Raw genomic sequence first — 23,227 nt, forward strand, 5'->3', positions numbered from 1 at the left:
CGTGGTGAAGTGCTGGTTCTCCCACACCAGATGCAACACAATGTTACCGAGCAGAAATCCCACCACAGGGCTGTGACCCACAAGGACTGCAGACTCGCTGCAGAGATGTGCTGCCTTGACTGGCATGGAGGGAGCAGAGATGCTTGGGGCAGAGACCAAGGACATGGCAAAAGTGCAAAGGGAGGGACACCTCAGCTCCTGCAGCTCTCACACCTCAGCCATTGGCAGCACAGCTGCAGCCACCTCCGCGTTGCTGAGGGACAGACTGCGCCCGGGGAGGAGAGGGGCAGCCGGTGGCTGTGGCGGGGCAGGCCCTGGCTCCATGCAGTGGAAAGCACTGCGGTCAGCGCTGCCAGAGCAGCTATGTCAGAAACGCTGCCCGGCGTCTCAGCTATTTCCCCTGCGAGCAGCCGGCTGGGGCTTGCCGGGGGAGCAAATTCCTCTGGCGAGGCCAGGGCTGCCTGAAAAGAGGCCTGTTCTCCAGGGCGGGAGGAGCACAGCAGGGAGCAGCAGCTCAGAGCCGCCCTTCGCCACAGCACCCCCAAGGAACTGTGCTTCTTTCATCTCCTAAAAATAGCAGGCAGGGGCGAGGGCTCGGGAGCCCCGTCACAGGCAGGGCCTGGCTCAGCACGCACATTCCTCTTGCTGGAGCTGGGCTGGACACGGCGCCTCAAGGCAGCCTTCACCACAGAGCTGCCTGACTGCTGCAGCCTCTGGCAGGAGCCTGAGCAGAGCAGGGGCTCTTCCAGGAAGGCAAGGAACAGCCAGAGCTGCTCCTTCCCAGAAGGGCCGCCAGGCTCGAGCCCACCAGCTGCAGAGCACAGGGAGGGCCCCAGCTGTCCCCAGGGGCCAGGCTGCTTGTGTGGGAGAGCAGTGCTCCAGCATGGGCAGACACTGGGCTGGGGGAGGGATGCAAGGCACGCATAGCCCCGGCCCCAGCACAGGCTCCCACCTTTGGCCCTCCTGAACATCAGGACCATCGAGACGCTGCCCTGGCCACCTCAAAAGTCCAGCATTGACACCCCTTTCACCACAGCCCCAGAAAGCTGCTTCATGGGTGCAGATGTGGATGCAGACTTTAGACCATTTGCAATGCTCCCAGTGAAAGCAATGCGACCAAGATAGACATCTGCCACATCCCTCTGGCCTCGTGGGCACAGCCACAGCATCAACCACTGCCGAGGACCAGCTCAGATGGCACACCAGGGATCGCCACCCCAGCAAAGCCTGCTCAAGAGCTGCCCCAGGGCCACTCTCACTCGCAGAGGTGGCCACACGAGCCACAGTTTGACGGGTGCCTGTGCGTTACAGATGGAGGAGTCGCGAGTACTGACTCCTGTGTGGGTACCGAGTGGGTGGCAGGACACCCCTACACTCTAACACCGAGGAGGTCCCCTGGAGGCACAGCCAGCTCCTCCCCAACTGGAAGGACTCATGTGAGGACTGACAGGAGGGGCAGGGCCCCACACAGCCCAGCCTCCCCCCTAGGCAACTGTGGATGCCATGGGAAGGAGGGCACATGGCACTGGGGGGTCCCTAGAAAAGTGCTTTATTTGAGTACAGAGGGGAACGGTCACATCACGAGACTACCCAGGCACTGGGCCAGAACCCTCTGCCTGACCCCTTCCAGTCCTTCGCAAGCGCCCCGTCTCTCCCTGTCCAGCGAACAGGCACAGCCCAGTCCTGTGTCCTTGGTTTTCGGGCAGCACTGCCAGCCAGTGCCTGCAGTGGCTTGCATGACAGCACTGCTACTCCGTGACCTCAGGGACAACGCTCACCAGCAAAGTGTCGTAGCCACGCCGCACCAGCAAGGCCAGGCTCTGCTGTGTCCGTACTGCCTCATACACATCCTCTGCACGGCGTGATGCCTGCCCATTGATCTTCAGCACAACATCACCTGCCTTCAACCCTGCCCTGTGGGGAGAATGATGACAGAAGCGCACAGTGGGTGAAGCAGATACTCAGCTTTTTCTATCCAGAAGGAAGGAGAGCCAGGCACTACAGGTTTGGGCTGCTGCACCAGGCGTCCCTCCAGCCACACAGGTACCTTGGCCAACAGGACACCAAGCCTGGGCAAGGGTCACCAGTTGGTTTCTGCTGCAGACTGACAATTGTGGGGCCCAAGCCCTGCTGCTCTGGAGCAAAACACTCCAAGCTAAATACAGCCCATCCTGCAAAGCTGCTCTCTCATGCCACCCCCCAGGGCACAGACGGGCACTTACTGATGGGCTGGGGAGCCAATGATCACCTTGTGGATTAGAACTCCGTAGGAGACATCGGGGAAGCTGGGGTCACGCAGCTTCAGCTCAGCCAGGATGCTGCAGAGTGAACATCAGCATCAGGTAAGTAGCTGGGAGGCAGAGCAGAGCTCCCATCCCACCATGGCTGCACAGGCTTGAAGACCACAGCACAGAACCTCTCTTCCTGTATCCCTGCATACTGCTAAGGGCAAAAAACGAGCTGCAAAGCCCAGGAGCACCAAAACACCACCACCTTCCTGTCAAAAACTAGAGGTCAAAAGTACTAACTGTGCCAGGGAGAGCTGGAAAATACCAAAGCAGTTGCCAACTAGATCACAGCTCCTGGTAATGCATGTCCCCTGTCTGAGCAGCCCCACATCATACCACCCTTCCTGGTATCAGATCTACCCCTCCCCTGCTGCAGTTTCACTTCTCTGCCTTTGGCGGGCAGGACACAACAAAAGCTATGCCCCCTCTTTTTGCCAGATGTGGGTATACCTCTGCTTGACACATCTCTCCTACGGAGTCTATAAACAATCCCAGCTCCTCCAATCTTCCTGCAGATCAGGTTTTCCAAACCTAGCTTATATTCTGCACCTCTCACTGCTCCACTTTGGACTCCCTCCAGCTGCTCCTCACCTCTCCCAAAAGCATCCAGGACTGGACACAGTGCTTTGGGCGGATCTCACCAGAGTGGAGGGATCGTGCCTCATGTAAACAGCATTCTTCCCTCAAACACTGTGCGTGAACTCTGATCCACTGCAGCCCCAGAAATTCTCACGGATTCTGCCCAGTTCCTTGTTCATCAGCCTTGCTCCTCCTGTTCAGTCAGTTATGGCTCCCTACTTCACAATGGTCCCTGCTGAAATCTACTGTACTTTTTCACACATCTTTGCAAGCTGCCATCCCTTCTTGATTTCACAGGATCACACCATGCCTGAGGTTGGAAGGGACCTTCTGAGACCACCTAGCCCAAGCCCCCTGCTCAAACAAGCTCAGCCAGAGCAGGTTGCCCAGGACTCTGTCCAGTCAGGTTTTGAGTATCTCCAAGGCTGTAGATTCTCCGACCTCTCCAGGCAACCTATGCCAGGCTTTGACCACCCTCTTCACAGTAAAAAAGTAATTTCTTGTGTTCAGATGTAATCTTGTGTTTTGGTTTGTGCCTGTTGCCTCTTCTCCTGTCACTGGGCTCTACTGACAGAGCTGCTGATGTGGTCTGCACATTTACTGGGTCAAATCTGCTTCTTCGCCTCAGTCGCTGAAACTGAACAATGCATGCCCTTAAGCAGGTCTCTGTACAAGTGCAGTAAATGCATGATTTTAGGCTACACAGCACTAAGTGTGGCTGCACCTGGTTGTAGTGGGTTGTTGGCATGGGTTGGCAGGTAAGTCCCTACCCAGTTGCTCAGTCACTCCCCCAGCAGGATAGGGGAAAGAATATGAAGGGTAAAATCAAGAAAACTTGTGGGTCTGCATAAAAATAAGTTTAACAGGCAAAGAAAGAAAGGAGGGGGGGGGGCGGGGCGGGGAAGGGCAAGCGATGCAAAGGCACTCATTGACCACCTCCCACCTGCACACTGATGGCCAGGTCAAACCCCCAGCAATTGGCTACCTTGGAAAAACTCCCCCCAGTTTTACTGCTGGGCACAACGTCATATGGCATGGTCAGTTCAGGTCAGCTGTCCTGGCTGTGTCCCCTCCCAGCCTCCTCCCGAGGGTGCTGAGTGAGAAATAGGGCAGGCCTTGACACATGAGTAAGCGCTGTTCAGCAACAGCTAAAACATCTGTGTGTTACCAACAGATTTGCTCACAGATCTAACACAGCATCACGTGGACTGCTATGAAGAAAACGACTCCATCCCAGCCAGACCCAGTCCACAGGTCAGTCAGTTGAGGGGTCCATTTTCCCCATCACCCTATCACCTACAACACCAGCTGCAGGTCAGAGTTCCCCAGATGCCTACAGTCTCCAGCAGTCTGGCTCAAGAAGCTCCTGAGCTGTAATGCTGTATCTTTGCATTTGAAAATCAGGAAGATTTTTCTTCTGTAAAGTTTTCCAGTTGCTCTTTCGAACCCTACAACATCAGCAAGTTCTATCACACATTTCATGAAGAACCAACCAACGTTTTGGATGCTTTTCTAGTAAAACCCCTGACCAGCAACACACACCAGCAGCAGTTTCACGTAGAACCTGTTCCCAATAATCAGCGTGTCTTTCCTTTGCTGCTCTCAAAGTCCTTTGCTCGGTCCCTACTTACTCCATGCAGTAAAGTGACTGCAGAGGGCTGTGCTAGCCAGGGTCCTCTCCCCACTGCTTTTTGTGGCCAAGGCGAGGGTGCCTACAAGCTCCACCATAGTTGTTGGCACACCTCTGTTCCCTTCAGGCAGCAGAGCAAAGGCCTGGTGTCTCAGGAAGCTCCTGCCTGCCAGATATGTGCAGTAGGGCCAGGATGCCGAGAGGCTTGTACCCAACACGGAGCTTCTCCTTCTTCCTGTGCAACGCCAAGTTTCTGGCCTTTCAAATGAGCATGTTCAGACAGTGTAATCATCCGATTCCAAGGCGAGCAATCTCTTGTTGGGAGATCTTCCCAGCAACTGAGCACAAACAAGCCTTTCGGTCAGATGGTTTCCCAGGACCAGCTGCCAGATTGCTCACTGGCTGCACTGAAGCCAGATACACTTCTGAGGAGCCACGTCCTGAGCATTCCACACTTCTTCCCTGACAGACTTCATCCTGCCCGCCCGTTTGGTGAAGCAGGGGGAGGTTGGGCTCCCACATCCCACAGGTTTTGCCGAATACCAGCACCATCTACTGGGCACGCCAGCAATGCCGGCAGTACTCCTTGAATCTCGGGAGGCACAGAACGTTTTGAAACAAGCTACCCAAGGAGGCGGTGCAGCCACCACCATCCCTGGAGGTACTGAAAAGACACATAGATGTGGTGCTTAGGGACATAGCTTACTGGTGGGCTTTTCAGTGCTGGGTGAACAGTTGGACTCAATGATCGCAAAGGTCTTTTCCAACCTAAAAAATTCTACGATTCTATAAAGTGCACACATTAGGAGCATGCTGGACCAGCACTCTCACCTCTGAGAGCAATTCTGTTCAAGGACAGAGTACCTGCTCTGGTTCCTTGGCTCTTGCAGCCACCTTTCAAGAGATTTCAACTGACTCTTGGGGCTCAGCATGCTAGTAGGGTTGGCAGTTGTAGTGTGCTTGGCAGAAACACCTTTCAGGGCTGTGCTCTGCCCTTCCTAGAAATCCTGTGGCTCTTGTGTGTTGCTTGGGTTTGTAGGCTGCCTGCATGTCTGGACACCACAAGCAGTCTCTGGGGTTCCTGCCAGCGTTCTACTAGCTAGCACCATGATGACTTCTCCCCAGAGGCAGCACCCAGCCTTCCTCCTGAAACCCAGAAGCCTCACATCACCCTGCGTTGCAGCCACGCTGTATGTGCCTACACAGCCTCCTCTCCTATCTGTTTACCTCCTACCTCAGTTGACTTTACTGCAAGCAGACTTGCCATTTCTTACTCTGAAAGTCCCATATTCTAGAACTGTTTCTGCACCACAGCAATTCACCTGGTAGGTCCCTCCTCCCAGAGACTACAACCTGCCCAACTGTTTCATCACAACTTCTAGTCGCACGTTGCGTTATCTGTTAATTACACCATCTCTCTGGTGGCTTTTCATTCATGCTGTGTTGCAAGGGCTCTTTATCGAACTCCTTCCAGTGACAATTATAGTCTGATCTGTCACTCTGAGGGGTAGGTTCAGGGACTTTTTATCTGCTTACAGATTATGCCACAAGTGCAGAAACCTGCATGCTTCTAATTCACCTCTGACATAGCCTAGAGTCTAAACACAACACAAAGACATCTGAAAGTGAATGCTTAAGGCATGAAGACAGCCCTCCCTAAAACAGGCACTCCCAGTTAGTTTGAAAGATCCCATCACACAGTCACCATGCCCCAATAAAACCAGCCTGTTGGTACCCAACCTTAGAACACATACCTTGGTGTAAGAGTCAGCATCATCACCCCTATGTAACGGCGCTTCGTCTCTGTATTGCCAAACCAAGAGCCTGTTGAAGGAAAGGACATCAAATGACAAGGCTGAAAACAGGCACACACTCAAAATAGTGCTGGGCTGAGCCAGCCGAGTCACAAAGCTCACAAGCCTCAAGGCAGACATCGTGCGGAGCGAGTTGTTCTGATTCCCTACCAACAGCTTAAGTTCCATTTACCAGTTAGAGCTTTACAGGTATGGCATATTTTGCTTTCCTGGTTTAGGCTGTCATTTTTTGAACTGAGGGTATCACTCCACAGTGCCAACATGAGAATCAGAAAGCATGAGTCTGCATCAAATAAATTATAACAGACACAAAGGACAAAAAGAGGCAATGTTCCACACAAGTAAATCAACTACCTGTCCTTTACAATACAGCTGAATCCCGCATTTGCATTTCCATTAGTACACAAAAGACTAAGTAGCCCCCAGTTTCCACGTCATCCTTTCCCTTTCTCAATGCCAACAAATGGTCCACTGATTTCCCCATATGTTGAGATCTAATGAAAAGGACAAAAAAAATAAAATAAAATCCTCACCTACCCCTGGGGACTTCAGTGCAAGCTACTTAGGACACTTTAAAAGTCTATACCTGCAGCACACGCAGGCCAGCATCCTCCTTGTAGTTTGTTAGGCCCCTGTGGGCAGGGAAGCAGCAGCACAGCTTTCCCATGGCGGGGGAGTTTTGTGCCAGATGGAAGAATCTTCTTACTCCCAAAGACTCTTTCTCATGCTCTGCTTGCCCTTGTCGCAGAAAGGCCCAAAGCCCAGATGTGCCAGAGCTTCCCTCTTTCATCCTCTTCCTCCTCCTGGCCTACTTCCCCCAATACCCAAGCAGGGAGGCACCCAACTCACTTTTGCGCTGCTCCTCCTTTTGCAGGAACCTCCGTAGCCGGTCTGAGGGGATGGCAAAAGAGATGCCTGATGTCACCTTCATAGTGTTCACCCCAATCACTTCGCCATCCTGCAGGGGAAAGGGCACTGTGCTATCCAGCTTGCATCGTTGCGGAGAGGAGGGGAACTGCTGTGCAAGCCTGGAGTCCTGTCTGTGCACCCGTCCCTTCCCAGCCTGCTGCTTCTGCAGCCTGCTGGACCCTGCTGAGGCTGGGCAGAGACTGGTCTCATGCAGCCCCTCCCTCTGCCCTGCCAGCATCAGCCATTCCAGCCTCACTAGAGTAGGGCTCAGCTCCACCATGCCAGAGACCCATCGGCTCAGGTTCCCTGAAACAGACTCTGCACAGAGCTTCCCACACTGGGCTGATCCCCTGCTCCTCCTCCTCCTCACAAGGAGCCTGGAGCATACACTGCCCCTCCCTCCCGGCAGCAGTAGCACCCACAGGTGCTCCCACTGAGGGGTACCAAGCCCCTGGGGACACCGATCGAAGAGCACGTGGCACACCTCTGCCGTGGCCCGTGAGGGTGCAAGCAGAGCTTACCAAATTGACGAGGGGGCCCCCGGAGTTCCCAAACTGCAGCAGAGGAGAGAGCAGTAAACAAATCATGAAAGCAACATCCTCACACAGCAGGACCCGCGGCAGGGAGGCAGAATCCAGAGAACAGGGTCAGGCCGAGAAATGTAGCCAGCACCCAGGTGACTGGCCAGAATCCCTTCATCTCCCAGTGCTCTGTGTCCAGCCTCCTCTGACCTCACAGCACCCACAGCCCTTCCCCAGCTCCCTCCTCCCCAAAGAGGGCTGATGGGAGGAGGTGCCACCCCACCCACCCACGACCGCGGGCTCCCCTTACATCAATAGCAGCGTCAGTCTGGATGTACTCCATGTCAGAGGTGGTCAGGCCCAGCTCCCGGCCGCCCCGCTGGGCAGAGCTGACGATGCCGGAGGTGATGGTGTTCTGCAGGGCGAATGGGCTGCCCATGGCCACCACAAACTCTCCCTGTCGCACCTCAGAGGAGCGCCCAAGGGGCAGGGTGGGCAGCGGGTGCTGGAAGGGAAGAGGACAGTGAGCGGATGGGAGGGAACGAAGGGAGTCTCCACCACTGTGATGCACACCTTAGGCTTGATCTTGATGGTAGCGATGTCTGCAACCTGGTCCACGTCTTGCACCACAGCATCATACTGCTCACCGCTGGCCAGCTTCACCCGCACACACCGACGATTTGCCACCACGTGCGCGTTGGTCACAATGAGCCCATCCGGAGACACCAGGAAACCCGAGCCATTAGAGATGGGCACATCACGGCCCGAAAAGGGATGCCTGCAAGATGGGCACAGGTAAGGGAGGGGTGGGAGGGATCCCGAGGGGACTGGTGAAGACTCAGGAGGGCAGGTGCCAGGCAGACTGGGTGGCCCAGACTGGTAGGCCTGGAAAGAAGCAGGGGATAGTGATGATGTCTGGGCAACAGGATGATGGGGGAAGACTCTTTCACTTCTTCACAAAAAGTCCCCATCTCAAGAGTCAAACACGCATGCAAGAAGGGAACAAGCAGGAAGCATCAGGAGCCCATGCACAGCTGCTAAGGTACAATCCCACTGGGAGTACAGAGTTAACAGTGGGAAGCTTACGTGAGTGGAGAGCTGCAGTGGATGGTGCAGTCTGGGAAAGAGCAGCAAGGGGGTAAGTAGCAGGGGTTGTGATCTACACAAAGAAGCAGCCTGAACACACAAAGCCTTGCCTCAGAGCAGGTAAAAACCACTCGGGAGGTGATGGGTACATCTTCTTTAGACAGCTGGAGGAAGACTCACAACTGCAGGCCCCGGTCCCCATGGGGGACATCAATCATCCTGACCTCTACAGGAAGGCCTGGTGCTGACTGGGGCAAGGGACGTAGTGACACAAGACACAGAAAGGTCTGATGCGATTGGTGCCTTTTTGCCTTGTTCTTTGGGCCTCCCAAGTTGCTGTGCCCTGAGGCAGTCTGTGGGAATGCAGCATCACACAGATCACTGAAGCCAGCTGGACATGCACAGGTCCATGGATACACATGAGAGGGATGGCTGAGGTCCCTGTGAGTGTTCAAATGTCACAGTGGTAAAGGGGATCTCCTGATGGCTGGAAAAAGGCAAGTCACACCAGCCTGCAAGGCTGCCAAGAAAGTGGGTCCTGAAAACTGCAGACCAGCCAGTCTCCACAATCTCTGGGAAAGTTATGGAGCAAACGCTCCCAGAAACCCTTTCCCAGCACAGAGCACACAAGAAGGGGACTGGGGGCTGCCAGCACAGACGCACCAATGGCAAATCATGCCTGACCAACCTGGCTGGCTCCTGCAGCCAGATGAGTGGCTCTGCAGGTAACGGGCGAGCAGTGGATATTGTTTACCTTAAGCAGGCTTTCAGCCTTGTCTCCCGTGGTGCCATTAGCCACACAGGTGACATGCAGGCTGATAATCAATAAGGTCAACAGAAAATTGGCTGGGCCACCTAGGGGCAAGCCCAGCTGGTGGTCAGCTACTAATACCATGCCTCAGGAGGTGGGAGAAGGGCCAGTACCGCTCCATGTCCTTCACGTTCCTAAACCAGAGGATGGGACACCACATGCAAACTCAGCAGACCTGCGGATGACACCACACTGGAGGGAGCAGTCAAGAAGCTGAAGGGCTGAGCTACTGTTCAGAGTGTCTTGACAGGCTGGAGACACAGGATGGCAAGATTATGGAGATCAAAGGTAAATGCAAACCGTGCTCCTAGGATGGAGTAATTGTGTGCCACAGGACAGCCTGGGGCCGCTGCCTGGAAGTCAAGGTGGTGGTGGTGTGGCAGCAGCATGTTCCTGTGGTAAAGGCTGGTGGTGTGCACAGGCAGTGGGGTGAGGGGGCCTGTCTCTCCTGCGACACTTGTAGGATCCTACCCGGATGCCGTGCCTGGTTCAGGCTGCCTGGGATACGCGATAGGGCGGCCGCGGGAGAAGCCAGCCGAGGACCCGGCGGTGGCCAGGGTGGGGGTCTGCACTGTGCAGGCGTCGGAGCAGCTCTGCAGGCAGGGCGGACGGGGAAGCCCTCCCTATGGGGTGCGAAGAGGACGGGGACATACCCTCCTCCTCGGAGCAGAACGAGAAGGGACCGGGACAGGGTCAAGAGGGAAACTTCCCCGTCGGGAAGCGGGGAAGCCGGCTCCGCGGGGGCCGTGGGCCGGGCCGTGCGCGGCCGCCCGGTGCCGGTACCTGCCCACGATCTCCACGTAGACCAGCGCGGGCGCCGTCTTCTCCACCACGTCGGCGATGAAGTTGAAGGCGGCGCGGGGCGAGGCGGTCGGCGGGGCGGGCACGGCGGCGCGCAGAGCGGGCAGCGCGGGCCGGCGGCTCTCGCCATCCCGGGCCCACAGCAGCACCAGCGCTGCCGTCCCGGCGCCCAGCGCCGCAGCCAACGCCCGGCCCCTAGCGGAGGGAAGAGGAGGGGAAGGCGGCGGCGGCGGGTGGGGCTCAGCGGCCCCACACAGCGCCCGGCACCAACGCACCGCGCCCGGCAGCAGCGGTGCCCGCGCCCACCGTGCCAGCGCCGCCATGCTGCTGCGGCGCCCGCCCCCGGGGCACGCTGGGAGATGGCGTCCCGCCACCGGTCCCGCCGCTACCCGCACCACGGCCGCCGGCGGCGGAGAGCAGGGTGGCTTGGCGGTGGGAGCAGCTCACCGGGCCCACCAGACCGGCCGACTGCCCCCCCCGACTCGCTGGCTGCCGCGGGCCCGCGGCGGGGCGGAGTCCGCGGTGCACGCCGGGAAGGTGCCGCTCCTCCCAGGCTGCCCCGCGCGGGCCAGGCGGGCGGCCGCGGGGGAAGATGGCGGCGGGTGTCGGGCGTCTCTGAGGTACCGGGTGCAGCGGGGATGGAGCCTCCTGCGGCCCCGGGCCCCGAGCGGCTCTTCGACTCGCACCGGTGAGAGCCGCGGGTCCCTGAGGACGAGTGCGGCCCCCTCTGTGTTTCGCGGCGACGGGCCGTGGGCTCCCGGGGAAGGCCCGGGGTTTCAGGGTGTCCCGGGGGCGGCCCACGCAGGAAGCTGGGCTGTTACTGTGGGGAGGCCCCGGGTTTCCACTAGAGGAAGGGGTATCCCACGGAGCAACGTGGGGGAGGTCGTAGTGTCCCGCGGGGGGACCGGTGTGGTTCCGGGGTGTGTCTGGGAGGCCCGGGATGGGCTGGGCTTCTCCTTGTGGAGGCCTGGGACTTTATGCAGAGCGAAGGATGCGGGGTGGTCCCTGGGGGGGGCCCGGGTGGGCAGCGGGGGATCCAGTTGTTCCATATACGTCCCAGCCATGCTCAGGCTGTCTGTGCTGCTTTTTGGCCCTATAGGTTTCCGACTGATGGGTTCCTGCTTCTGGCCCTGCTGCTCTACGCACCTGTGGGGCTCTGCCTCCTCGTCCTGCGCCTCTTCATTGGTGTACATGTCTTTCTGGTCAGCTGCGCCCTGCCTGACAGCGTGCTGCGACGGTGCGTGAGCCCAGCTCTCCCCAGGGCACAGAGCTCCTGCTGTTGCCCTGGGTGGGGATGTGGTGTGCAGACAGTGCTGTGGGGCAGTGTGGGGCGGGAGGGCTGCCCTCACCTGTTTGAGGTCTTAGCCATGGAGGCTTGACTCATGCAGAGGTTTACGGGGAGCTGTCCTTTCAGGATTCCTTGTCCCCAGGACCCATGAAAGTACCTTCTCTGCCAAGACCAAAGTTGGCAATTGCCTCTTGAGTGCTTGAGGATTGATCTGAAATACTTGGATTAGCTGGGTATCTTGCTAGGAATGTCTGTGGCTTGCTGCCCCGTATTTCATGCGGCAGCTACAGCTTGACATGCAGCCTTTAGCCCCAACAGCAGTCCCCCAGCAATTCCTGTTCCAGACATCTGTCATATTATTTGCACTTTGTTCTGGTGTCTTTTGTCAAGTCATATGAATTTCCAAGTGTCTGTTCTGTTTGTTGGATGTGTAAGCCAGCAGTGGCTCAGACTGCAGGACTTGAAGAAACCACTTACCCCCACCAGGTTTATTGTACGTGTGATGTGTTCAGTGCTGGGCTTATTTGTGCGGCAAAGTGATCCTCGGCTTCGTGATGTCAATGTGAGGGTGTATATCGCCAACCACGTGACACAGTTCGATCACAATGTCATCAACCTTCTGACCTCATGTAATACGGTGAGTAACTTGGAGCCAAGCATGGCAGGTCTGGAAGCAGCTGTCTCCAAGAGAAGTGCACAGGGGGCTCTTTTATTATGTAGGTGTTGCCATGGTCTTCAGGTTTTATTTATTAACCCAGGATTGCACCAGCCTTGAGGTTTTTTGTCTGGTTCAGTGTCACGCTCTTAGGCTCTGCATGAAAAAATGAAATGGCAAGCAGGAACAGTTATGTTACAGTGGGTATTGATTTTATTGGAAGAGAGTGGGCAGATCCTAGCATCTGTATCCTTTTTTCTGGCCTTTCAGAAGTGCTGTCAGAAGCAGGCTGGTTGTGGGGTTTTCCCCTGGCATTGGGTGCCACTTCTGTGTGTGTGGACAGCTGGCTGTGCTGCAGAGGTGTGCTGAGGGGAGCTGCACGGTGGGGTGGTGGTGCTCAGGTTTTTGTGCCGGGCTGGTGGTTTTGTAGCTTTCCCTGTACTCTTGTGAAATTCCTTATATGTGGAGTTCCTGAATCAGCAGACTCTGAATATGCCTGGGAGTGAGTTGGCTGGTCCTATATCCTGAGCAGCAGTGGGTTTGCTCCTTACCTGGAGAAAAGTAACTCTTGGCAGTAGTGTGTTCTTTGTCAAGTGTGTCAGCAACTACTAGAGAGAACACAGTTGTTGCCCAGGGCACTGGCAGACAGGGGACAGTCTGAACTGAAGATTAGTAATCAGAATCCTAGGGAATGGGGCCAGAGGAGTTATTGAGGCCTGGCAGTACTATGTCCTCTGCTACTAGTGCTTTTAGCCTGCAGGTTACTCCCTCAGCCCCTAGAGGCGTTTTTGGTAATAAGCAGGAACTTTTGTTTTCCGCTGTCATCTGGGAAAGTAGGCCTTGAGGGGAGGGGAGGACAGCTTTTCTTCCTTACTCCTGTTTTCCCTTGCAGCCTGCGTTGAATGGTGCCCCTGGTTTCATCTGCTGGTCACGAGGATTCATGGAGCTGGGAGTAACAGGAAGCCGAGCAGAGCTGGTGGATTCGCTGAAGGCATATTCATCCCACAGAGGAAACCCACCACTGCTGCTGTTCCCAGAGGAGGCTGCCACCAACGGCCGGGCTGGCTTGCTCCGTTTCAGGTACTCGGAATGAGTATTCCTGCGGTGGGGCTGTTTTTATTTTGTTTTATCTTTAGGATCATTCACTGCTGAAATTTTCCTTTTCAGCTCTTGGCCGTTCTCAATCTTGGATGTGGTACAGCCAGTTGCCCTACAAGTTCAGAGGCCTTTGATCACTGTGGTGAGTCAGGGACATAGGGCAAGGAGGAGTTGTGGAGGCATGTGCTGTGTGAGGGGCTTGGTGATGCCATTAATTCTGCTTCTGCTCTGAAGTCTGTGGGTAGTGCAGCCTGGCCTTGTGTCCTGTAACCCATGGACTAGCTTCTCAGCGCTAACACTGTTTTTCAAGTGCCTTTCACAGAGAACTTCTGCTAAGTCAGTACTCTTTTAGTTACACTGGCAATTTTGATAAATGTTTTAGTGGCTCAGCTGCCTAGCAGTGTGCCCTCTGGCTTCCATGACCATAACACCACTGTGTCTCATCTCCTTTTCTTTTCAAGTGCTTTGAAAGAGTAGTTCTAGTCGCCTTGGAGAGTGGCTAATGTGCCAAAGGTTATGCAAGGCTCTCTGGAGTAGGCTCTTGAACTCCTGCCTCCCAAATGCACAGATGTAACATGATGCAACATTAGCTTCAAAAAAGTGGCAAAGTTCATGATGATAATACTAGCGCTGCTAAACAGATTGCAATGAAACTGTTGTCAGCTTATTAACAGAGTGAGATTTTGTTGAATTTGTTATTTCTTGGTATGATTTATGGATCTAGTTGATTAAAAGACAGTTACATTTTATATTAATCTGACATTTTAGTTGATTCTCTATTGTCCCATCTTTTTAAGGTGGTATGGCACAGTGGATAGATTTATAGCCACTCACCAGCGGGTCACAAAATATGGCTGCCCATACTAAAACATCAGCATGCAGTTGTTTTTGAAGTGAGATTCTGTTAGGGATTAGTTCTTTTCCCAGTGCTATTTATTGCTTTTATTGATGCTGCAGATGACAGTATTGAGATCCCTGCTGGTAAAGTTCAGGTTGGTGAGTAATGAAGTTAAATTATTGATTGTGATCCAGTGAAGTACTGATAACTGCAAGTGAACGGCTGTTACTTCTAAGTTTAATGTGGTCTGTGGGTGCATAAGAAGAGGAGTGTCTGGCAGGGTAAGGAACACAGTGTTACCTGGACGTGCGCAATGATGAACACTGCTAAAATATTATGTGAAGCTTCGGTAATTCTGCTGCCAAGAAAGTGGGGCAGTAGTAGAATTCAAGGAGGCCTTAAGTATGATGTGGAATCCAGAGAGCAGCACTTAAAGGCACTCAACTTAATCAGCTTATCAGAGAAAAGGCAGAGAGATTGTTGTGGATAGCTGCTTGCATATTGGAGGAGAGACTTAAGAATGGAGAATTCTTTTTCTTTCTGAGAAAGCACACAGCAGCAGTCTGCAGGTGCTGAGACGAAATGTTGGTGCTGCACAAGTTCAGTTTTGGATTAAGATACAGTTTTCTAACAGTGAGGATACTTTAAATTTTTGAATGACTGCCCCAGAGAACTGGGAGAGCTATCCTGTTCTGGACTGTTTGTAGTGAATGTCTTATGTTGTTATGGTTTTGGCTCCTCTGGTAACTTTTCACATTTCACAGAATTTGCATTTGTCTGTGCATCCCTGCCTTCATGAATGTTAGGGAGAACAGCATGCAGGTAACTGCAGATCTGTTTGAAGATACTGGTTACGGTTACACCTTGACTCACATTTTTACCTTCAGAGGTTGAGCAGGACTTTTTGCCCTTCATGCACAGTGACTAAGTAAATCCTGGCAGATTTCTTATGTAATTTTAAACCATCAGAAACTTCTGAGGACTGGGGATGCAATACTTTGAATGATTTGATCAGTGCTTTACAGAAAGCTTTCTTAGATGCTTATGTGACATATATAAGACACTGGGCCAAGCAAAATAGCACCAAATTTGGGTTTAAGAAAGAGTTTTCTCCACCTCCAATTGGTGGAACCTTGAAGGAGGGTGTTGTTCTGTGCACAAGGCAGCATAACTGAAGTCTTGCTTTTGGCATCACTATAAGTATTTGATTTTAGGTTTTTTAGATCTGTTTATCCAGGAGATGAGGCTTCTTTACTGTTATCCTTGGTGGCTGTGGTTTCAGGGCTTTTCTCATTTATAGCACCTCTTTCCAGACCATGGAATAAACCAGGCATGAAGCCTGTCTTAGAATCATAGAATCATTTAGGTTGGAAAAGACCTTTACAATCATTGGGTCCAACTGTTCACCCAGCGCTGCATTTATTTGCTTCTGAGCATCAAGTATGAGAAAGCATGGGATTGTCCCTAAACATGTCCCTAAGCACCACATCTACAAAGCTTTTAAATACCTCCAGGAATAGTGACTCCACCACCTCCCTGGGCAGCCTATTCCAATGCTTGATAACCCTTTAGATGAAGAAATTTTTCCTGATAGCAAATCTAAACCTCCCTCAATGCGACTTGAGGCTGTTTCCTTTTGTCCCATCGCTTGTTACCTGGGAGAAGAGACTGACCCCCTACAGGGGGTACAGCTCCTTTCAGGTAGTTGCAGAGAGTGATAAGGTCTCCCCTGAGCTTCCTTTTCTCCAGGTTAAACACCCCAAATTCCCTCAGCCACTCAGACTTGTGCTCCAGACCCTTCCCCAGCTTTGTTGCCCTTCTCTGGACACACTGCAGCCCCTCAGTGTCTGTCCTGTAACGAGGGCTCAAAACTGAACCCAGTATTTGAGGTGCGGCCCCACCAGTGCTGAGTACAGGGTGACAATCCTTTCCCTAGTCCTGCTGGCCACACTATTTCTGACAGAAGCCAGAGTACTATTGGCCACCTGGGCACACTGCTGGCTTGTGCTCAGCTGGCCGTCAGCCAGCCCCCTGAGACCCTTTCCTGCTGGGCAGCTTCCCAGCTGCTCTGTTGTGACCCACAAGCAGGGCCTGGCCCTCAGCCTTGTTGAACCTCAGTTGGCCTTGTCCCATCGATCCAGCTTGTCTAGATCCCTCTATAGGGCCTTCCTGCCCTCCAGCAGATCAACACTTCCTTACTGAGGGTGTACTCGATCCCCTCATCCAGATCATTGATAAAGGTATTAAACAGCACTGGCCTCAGCATTGAGCCCTGGGGAACACCACTTGTGACCGGCTGCCAGCTGGAGTTAACTACGTTCACCACCGCTCTTTGGGCTTGGCTATCCAGCTAGTTTTTACCCAGTTAAGAGTACGGCTGTTCAAGCCATGGTCAGCCAGTTTCTCCAGGAGAATGCTGTGGGAAATGGTGTCAAAGGCTTGGAGCCACACTGCTTTGGTCAAGGCTGAAGTCAGGTGTAAAAGAAGCCGAGGCAGCTACATTGCAAGCTGTAGATCTTGAGATGGTGTTCTCACAAGGTTGTGGGAAGTTTGGTTACTGCAGGATAAAAGTAACAACTACAAAAATCCTAGGAACAACGTCCATTCAGTAGCAAGTTCTTTAGAATCATTGAAAAGTGTAGGGTGGAAGGAGTCTCTGGAGGTCTTTACTTCAGCTTTCTGCTCACAGTCAAACTGGGTCCTGAATATGGTCCAGCTGTTCAGGGCTGTGTCCTGTTCAGAAGGGTGGAGAGCCCACCACTTCAGGGTGCCTGTTCCAGTGCTTTCTGCTGGCAGGCATTGCAGTACTTCTCAGGGAAAAGGTTATTTGCTAATTTTTAGAAAAAAGGAAGAAAGACTTCACAGTGCAGCCTGTTTGGAAATGAAGAGAGAAAGCTTATGGGAGCTGGGACATTACAGGGGCTGTTCCCATCATAATAAGGGAGGATTGTTCATGATTCTAAGGGAGCATTAGTAGTAGGTCTTCAGGCATTTCCAGTCCTTTCTAAAGGTACAGTCTAGCAGAGAGTATGAGACTATTGAGGGAAAATCTTGCTGCCCTAGTGAGAGGAAAAAATGACTCAGAGCAGTGAAAACTTTGACTATACATGTTGAAGAGTAATGAAGATGAATCTGCCCTGGGGCTTGCCCTCACTGTGTGCTGGATTTGCTGTTCCCTCTTTCCCAGTCCTCCACATCTCTCTGCCTGCGTATCTGTTACTCGCTGCCATGGCTCAGCTGCATTCTGCCCGCCTGCTTACCTGATGGAGACCTGACTAGCTCGTGTTTTGTGGGCCACGATCTCATTGTGCTCTCTTCCCCAGAGCGTGGCTGACTCCTCCTGGATTACAGAGCTGCTCTGGACCTTCTTTGTTCCCTTCACAATATATCAAGTAAGGTACTATCTCTCTCTCTTTCACTTGGGGCAGGATTTAGGATGGGCAGAGAGTCTGATGTTTTTGCTGTTGTAGTAAGAAATCTTTTGGTATGTGCTAATGCACACCCTCATTGTGGTATCTCGGCATGGCTTCGTTCAGTATTATTTGGTCCGTGCCAGATCCAGCTTCTGGGCCAGCTTCAAGCAGCTTCTAAAGCAGAGAGGGCTCTTGGTTGCTGTGTTGAGTTGGTGAAGGAGAGGAGTCTCTCAGGGCTCTTAATGTCAAGTTTGCCGGGTATATTTTTGAAGCTAGCTGCTCTGCTGTAACTCACCCCAGGGTTGCTCGTGTCCCATGGGTGATTTCCAGCAGGCAGTTCAGTCCTCTAGCATCTGCCTCTTCCCTGCAATCCCCTGTGAATTGCAAAGGTAGTTCAGATGCCCGTCCAGGGCCCAAGTGAGCCCAGACTGGCTGAGTAGCTTCAGTGTAATAAGGGTTCACAGGCAGCAAAAGGGGCTTGGAGTCAAATGTAGGGGTTGGGGTATTTCAGCAAAGAAAAGCCTTGTGCTGTAGCCTTCCCTGGCCATATCTGGCTCCAGTCGGACCTTTTTCTGCTTTCACATAAATGGCAGTGGCTCCTCATTTGGGGCCCTCCTGGAAACTTCATTAGGAGATACTTTGCATGTTACATCTGAGTGCTAAAGAAGATTCAGCGAGCCAGTGTTGTCTCCTGAGCCATGCCTTGCCCTTAATTTTGCAAGCTAGTTTGAGGTTTGATGCTCATCTTGTGGAGAGAGATTTGGGGTGAGCAGGGAGAGTTGAGGTGGGGATAGTACCGTTGCACTATTGATCCCAGATGGGGCTGGCTCCTCCAGCAGCCCTTGAAGCAGTCAGCCCAGTGCTGTTGTCCCTATTCAGGTGGATGCCGTCTGTCCCCAGACGAGCTGAAGAACTGAGTGAGGATTTTGCGCTCCGAGTTCAGGAGGTAGGAGGATTGATGTGGGAGGGGGATGTGTAGGACTGCTGCAATTTGGGATGGTCACAGAGGAGAATGGGGTGCAAGCAGAGTTGCAAAGGGCATTTCTGGATGGGTGTATCTGTATGATGGGAACTCTGGTCCATATTTATTGCCCTTTACTCAGTTTTTCCATGGCCTATTTGCTAACCCCCGTTCAGCCCTTCTGCCAGTTATGAAGGCTCTCCCCATCTAGTTAAAACTTTTTACTCCCTTTTTGTAATACCACAAATCAAACAAAGCAGTTGTTCCTCCACCTTTCCCATATGTGCTGGGTAGGTCATAGCTCCTGTACCAAAGATCCCGTTTTGGCAGGATGATATTGCCTACTCCTGGTCCTTCATGTGCTCCATGCAACACTGAAATGCATCACTGAGGCCCTGGAGAAATCAGTTCCCAGTCCTCTTCCCCTCGCCGTGGCTCCATGCAGGCCTGTACATCTGATACACTCCCCTGCAAGATGGGAATGCCTGGGTCATACATGTTGTGTCGTGTACATGTGACTCTTCTCTACATTTCTGCAGCTCTTGGCCATGGAGCTGGGTGTGGTATCCACACGGCTCACTGCAGCAGATAAAACTGAACACATGAAGAGGCTGAGACACACATCGCTTCTCCACTTTGCCCCAGGTGGGTGTCCTGGGTAGTGTCCTGACTACGAAACTGCCACTTAGGCTTTGCCTCTGGGGGTCTCAATCTGATCTTGGTTACTCGTGCATGGAGGGAGAGGAGAGGAGAAGGCATGTTTGACATCCTCCTGGGGAGCAGGGACTGCCTGTGTGCCCTAGGCTCAAGTTTGTAGCTAGCTGGCAGGGAGAGAACCACCACCCCTGAGCACAGACGTGATGGTCATGCGCAGGAAGTCTGGCTTTCTTATGGCACCAGTTCATACTAGAGAAAGTGGAGCTGCTGGAATGCAAAGGCTGTGCATCTTTAGGCCACCTTCTTGTGCCCACTGTTCTTTCTCTTGCAGCCTCGAGCCAGCCCCTGGCAGCCAGGACCAGGATACCTTCCAGCCTGACTGGTGTTGCTCCTGAGGATGTGCGGATCATGGCAATGGCACAGCGGGTCAAGGAGGTGCTGCCTCATGTGCCTCTGGAGGTCATCAGGATAGACCTGGGTAAGTGATGCCTGGGGTACTGGCAGGGATGCAGGATCACCTGCCATGCCAAGTCTCCCTGATACCTGAAAGCAGAAACCTCTGCATCCCTGCTGCACTGTGGAGCGCAATGGCAGCAAAGATGTGAGCGTCCTGGTGTTGCACCTCCCTCTCTAACAGACCCTCTTTGTCCCTACAGCCCAAACCAACTGTGTGGATACCACTATTGCCAACTTGCTGGAGGGGAGAGTACCCTTCTTTCCTGAAAGTAAGGAGGCTGGTACTGACCTGCCTGCCCCGTCTACCTCCCAGGCTGCAGCTGCTTCTGGTGTCCAGGGCTCCATAGCTGTGCCTTCTTCCAAGGTACTTTGGTGGTTGTATTATCTCCTGTGGTCTGGCTGCTCGCAGCCAGAGCATGATGGCCTGTGTTCAGGACTAGCCATGATGTCAGGGGAACGGAGACCGAATTGGCATGCTGCATCCTTGCAGAGCCACTAAGGAGGTCTCCTGACCTTGTTTGACTGTCTCCTGGTGGCTCTTGTGCTTTCTGTTCCAGCCAGCTACAATGCAATTTGCAAAGTCCCCTGTGGAGCGGCACCTGTCCTTGCAGGAGCGGAAACGAGCATTGTATGACTATGCCAGGAGGTAAGAGTCCACCCACAGCTCACCCTGTCAGAGTCCCCAGACCACATCCCCAGCAGTAACCCGGGCATGCCCCAAACAAGGGCCAGCCCTGGCTTTGTCTCATGTCCTCCTGTTCCTCTCATCTGGCCCAAGACACCAGGGCTGAGGCAGTGAACCATTGCTGAAGGAGGGAGGAGGCAGATGTTGGTCTGCTTCACCTCTTCCAAGCATGCAGCCCCTTGTCATTCCTGGGAAGTGCCCTGTCTCCTGAATTGCCACCGGGTTTCTGGTTTTGAGGACTAGGTGGGATAGATGCCAGAAACTCAGCTGCTGAGGAATAGAGCTTAGCAAAAAACCCCTCATTTGGTTCTTTGGCCTAGTGGAGTTGACTGCTAGAAGCCATTGTGGGCCTACAGATTTCTTTGAAATTAGTATTGATGCTATGAAACACTCATTGTAGAAAGAAGCTTGCTGTTTGGCCACAGGGAGAGTGCAATTAATCTTTCTCGGCGTAAGTGGAGAATTACAGAGAACAGGGAGTGAGTTTAACCTCTGTGCCTCATTTTGATGAGGCAAATATTGGAACAAGTGTCCAGTTCTGCTGGTGTCTGCAGCTGTTTTTTTAGGAAAGATAACAGAAATTTTAGAATTAGTTTGGAGGGAAAGTTAAGTCTGTTAAACTCAATGTACATGTGATGGCATGCTATATATAATGCTGGGTGAAGGAACCAGGTTCTGAAAGTCTGTGTAGTCTGACAGAAAAACAGAATAGTAACTAATGGCTAGAAGTTGTAGGCAGACGGACTTTACACAGGTAATGGGGTAGCTGTTTCTGGAGAGGAAACAGATTAATTAGTGGAGTAAGCTTCCGCAAGAAATGATGGCTTTTCGGTGGCTGGCTGTTTCCCCACTGAGCCTGCCTAAGTCCTTAGAAGACAGTAGAGATAATGGAGTGTTTGGCTCAGTCCAGCGTGAGAATAGGCCTGCTTGCTGCAAGATCGGGTCTCCACTCCGTAGGGTCTTGCTGTGAAGGGGAGAACGTGTCTGAAGTCATGCTGAGGTGCTGCACTGAGCTTTGCTCCAGAGCACTCCAGGAGAAAATTGTGGAGGGTCAGGGATCAGTTAAACCTTTGAGATCCTGTGGCTTTTTGACACCGCATCAGCTTCTCCCTGCTGCTGCAAGTAGGAAATGCCCATGGTTGGAGGTTGAAGCTAGGTGAATTCTAAGTGCCCCTTTCTAAAGGGCTACCCCTAGGTGACTCCGGGTAGGTCTGTCACCAATAATTTAAACTAAATGCATCTGGTTTTCTGAAAGATCATTTCAGTTTAGAGGAATTACATCTCAGAATAGTCCTATAGCTTAGAGAATGTTTGACTCTGTCTTCAGAGCTGTCCCCCAAGCCTTTCACCATGAGCACAGAGATGGCTGAGGGCTCTTTCTGGGTCATATTGGGCATAGTCTGTTCAGCAGCAAAGAAAAGAGGGTGGAAATCCTTTACTGTGGATACCCTACCTGACTTTGTTGCTCTTCTACATGCTGATCTTTTATGTCCCTTTTCCGAGGCTCTTCTAACTTCTGGCTGTAGAGTAGTGATGCCTATACTTCCCTGAGAGGAGGGATGTGGAAGGGCAATTGCGCCCCTCGCCTTTCTGTCTTGAGTTCTGAGTGACAGCAGCAACCTCTGTCACTTGGCCGTTTCAGCCTCAGAGAAGGTTCGCAGCTCAAGGCTTGTGGGATGTTTTGTTTTCATATAGCCCTCTGCCCAGGCTGCTGAAAGGACGGGCGATTTGCAGCAAGGTGTGGCTGTTTGTGGGGGAGGATTTTACGTTTTGAGCACGGTGTGTTGCCCAGGTAGCCAGTGTTCAATGGCAGCCTGCGCAGGATGTGGCAGAAGCGGGGTGTCTCAGTTCAGGGTGGTGGTCGCAGTAGTCTGGTGGTCTTGCAGTGTCACCTCTCCCTGCTCCCAGGTGGAGCCTGTCTTTGACCTGGCACCTTTCCCGCCTCTGGGGCCTGGAGGGTTGTGCGTACACGTCCCAGTTTCAGATGGGATTGAGTTAGTTGTGTCTTGGTAACGCACAATCTCATCCAAATGAGGTGTGAGGCTTAGGTTCCGTGGTCCCACTTGGGGACAGTGACACATTTCCCGTGTGCTTTTTAGCTTTCCTAAGTGGAATGCTTTGGGTGCTGGCTGGTACCGTACCTGTCACACGTTGCGTGGCTGGGGCTTTGCTGGTGGGGTGGCTCGGGAGAACCCTTGCGTCCGGAAGGCTTGGCGGGGGGAGTCCCTGTCCCGGGTGCTGGGCAGTGGCCGGCTCCGGGCCCGCAGCCGCGGCTGACGGTCTCGGGCAGCCTCCCGGGCCTGGCCTGTGCTCGGCGCTACTGACTTGGGCTTGTCCCCAGCAGCGACTGGTGGCTTTCTGGAGCGGCGCGTTCTGCCTGCCGGGGTCACGCCCGGTCTCTTGGGCTCTAGGCCAGCGAGGAACGACAACGCCGGGGTCTGGGGCGAGTCCCGGGGAGGGTCCCGGCCCGGCTGCCGGGGCGGGCCCCCGCCGCACACCCCCGGAGTGGGGAGTGCAGTGCGCGCCCCCGCCCCGGCGGGGCTCCCTCCCCGCCCCCGTCCCCGCCCGGGCGGCCGCGGGGCGGCCCGGGGCTGACGGCGCTTTCCCCCGCAGGAGGTTCGCGGAGAAGCACGGCGCGGCGCGGCCCGGCGGCAGCCCCTGAGCGGGCCCGGCCCCGCCCCCTGCGGCCTGCCCGGGCGCCCCCCGGCGGCGGAAATAAACGGCGGCAGCGTCTGGC

General features: G+C 53.8%; 2 protein-coding genes across 3 annotated transcripts; one reads left to right on the forward strand and one right to left on the reverse strand.

Moving 5' to 3' along the window:
• Positions 1 to 1,533: 1,533 nt before the first annotated feature.
• On the reverse strand, positions 1,534 to 10,893 carry HTRA2 (HtrA serine peptidase 2). Its single transcript, XM_040589528.1, has 8 exons — positions 10,422 to 10,893; positions 8,315 to 8,519; positions 8,052 to 8,246; positions 7,742 to 7,774; positions 7,161 to 7,269; positions 6,252 to 6,321; positions 2,223 to 2,318; positions 1,534 to 1,914 (listed from the first exon to the last, which is right to left on the reverse strand). The coding sequence occupies exons 1-8, from the start codon at positions 10,760 to 10,762 to the stop codon at positions 1,749 to 1,751; spliced, it is 1,215 nt and encodes a 404-aa protein (XP_040445462.1). The 5' UTR covers positions 10,763 to 10,893; the 3' UTR covers positions 1,534 to 1,748.
• Positions 10,894 to 10,995: 102 nt separating this feature from the next.
• On the forward strand, positions 10,996 to 23,223 carry AUP1 (AUP1 lipid droplet regulating VLDL assembly factor). 2 transcript variants are annotated; one of them, XM_040589503.1, is made up of 12 exons: positions 10,996 to 11,127; positions 11,539 to 11,676; positions 12,214 to 12,364; positions 13,275 to 13,462; positions 13,550 to 13,622; positions 17,642 to 17,715; positions 18,611 to 18,677; positions 19,232 to 19,337; positions 19,681 to 19,827; positions 20,006 to 20,169; positions 20,363 to 20,451; positions 23,104 to 23,223. In XM_040589503.1, the coding sequence occupies exons 1-12, from the start codon at positions 11,078 to 11,080 to the stop codon at positions 23,150 to 23,152; spliced, it is 1,296 nt and encodes a 431-aa protein (XP_040445437.1). In that variant the 5' UTR covers positions 10,996 to 11,077; the 3' UTR covers positions 23,153 to 23,223. The 2 variants fall into 2 exon arrangements, with proteins under 2 accessions (XP_040445437.1, XP_040445447.1); XM_040589513.1 differs by lacking the exon at positions 18,611 to 18,677 and having other exon boundaries at positions 17,642 to 17,710.
• Positions 23,224 to 23,227: the final 4 nt, after the last annotated feature.

This window comes from Falco naumanni, chromosome 1 (assembly GCF_017639655.2).
Source record: "Falco naumanni isolate bFalNau1 chromosome 1, bFalNau1.pat, whole genome shotgun sequence".
In the NCBI taxonomy this organism is placed as follows: domain Eukaryota; kingdom Metazoa; phylum Chordata; class Aves; order Falconiformes; family Falconidae; genus Falco; species Falco naumanni.

Excerpts from the sequence above, each read along its gene's own strand:
- HTRA2 (XM_040589528.1), bottom strand. The coding sequence starts at position 10,762 with ATGGCGGCGCTGGCACGGTGGGCGCGGGCACCGCTGCTGCCGGGCGCG. Across the intron at positions 8,247-8,314 it reads CCATCAAGATCAAGCCTAAG|CACCCGCTGCCCACCCTGCC; the intron begins GTGTGCATCACA and ends CTTCCCTTCCAG. Across the intron at positions 1,915-2,222 it reads ATTGGCTCCCCAGCCCATCA|GGCAGGGTTGAAGGCAGGTG; the intron begins GTAAGTGCCCGT and ends TTCTCCCCACAG.
- AUP1 (XM_040589503.1), top strand. The coding sequence starts at position 11,078 with ATGGAGCCTCCTGCGGCCCCGGGCCCCGAGCGGCTCTTCGACTCGCAC. Across the intron at positions 13,463-13,549 it reads GCTGGCTTGCTCCGTTTCAG|CTCTTGGCCGTTCTCAATCT; the intron begins GTACTCGGAATG and ends TTTCCTTTTCAG. Across the intron at positions 19,338-19,680 it reads GCTTCTCCACTTTGCCCCAG|CCTCGAGCCAGCCCCTGGCA; the intron begins GTGGGTGTCCTG and ends TTTCTCTTGCAG.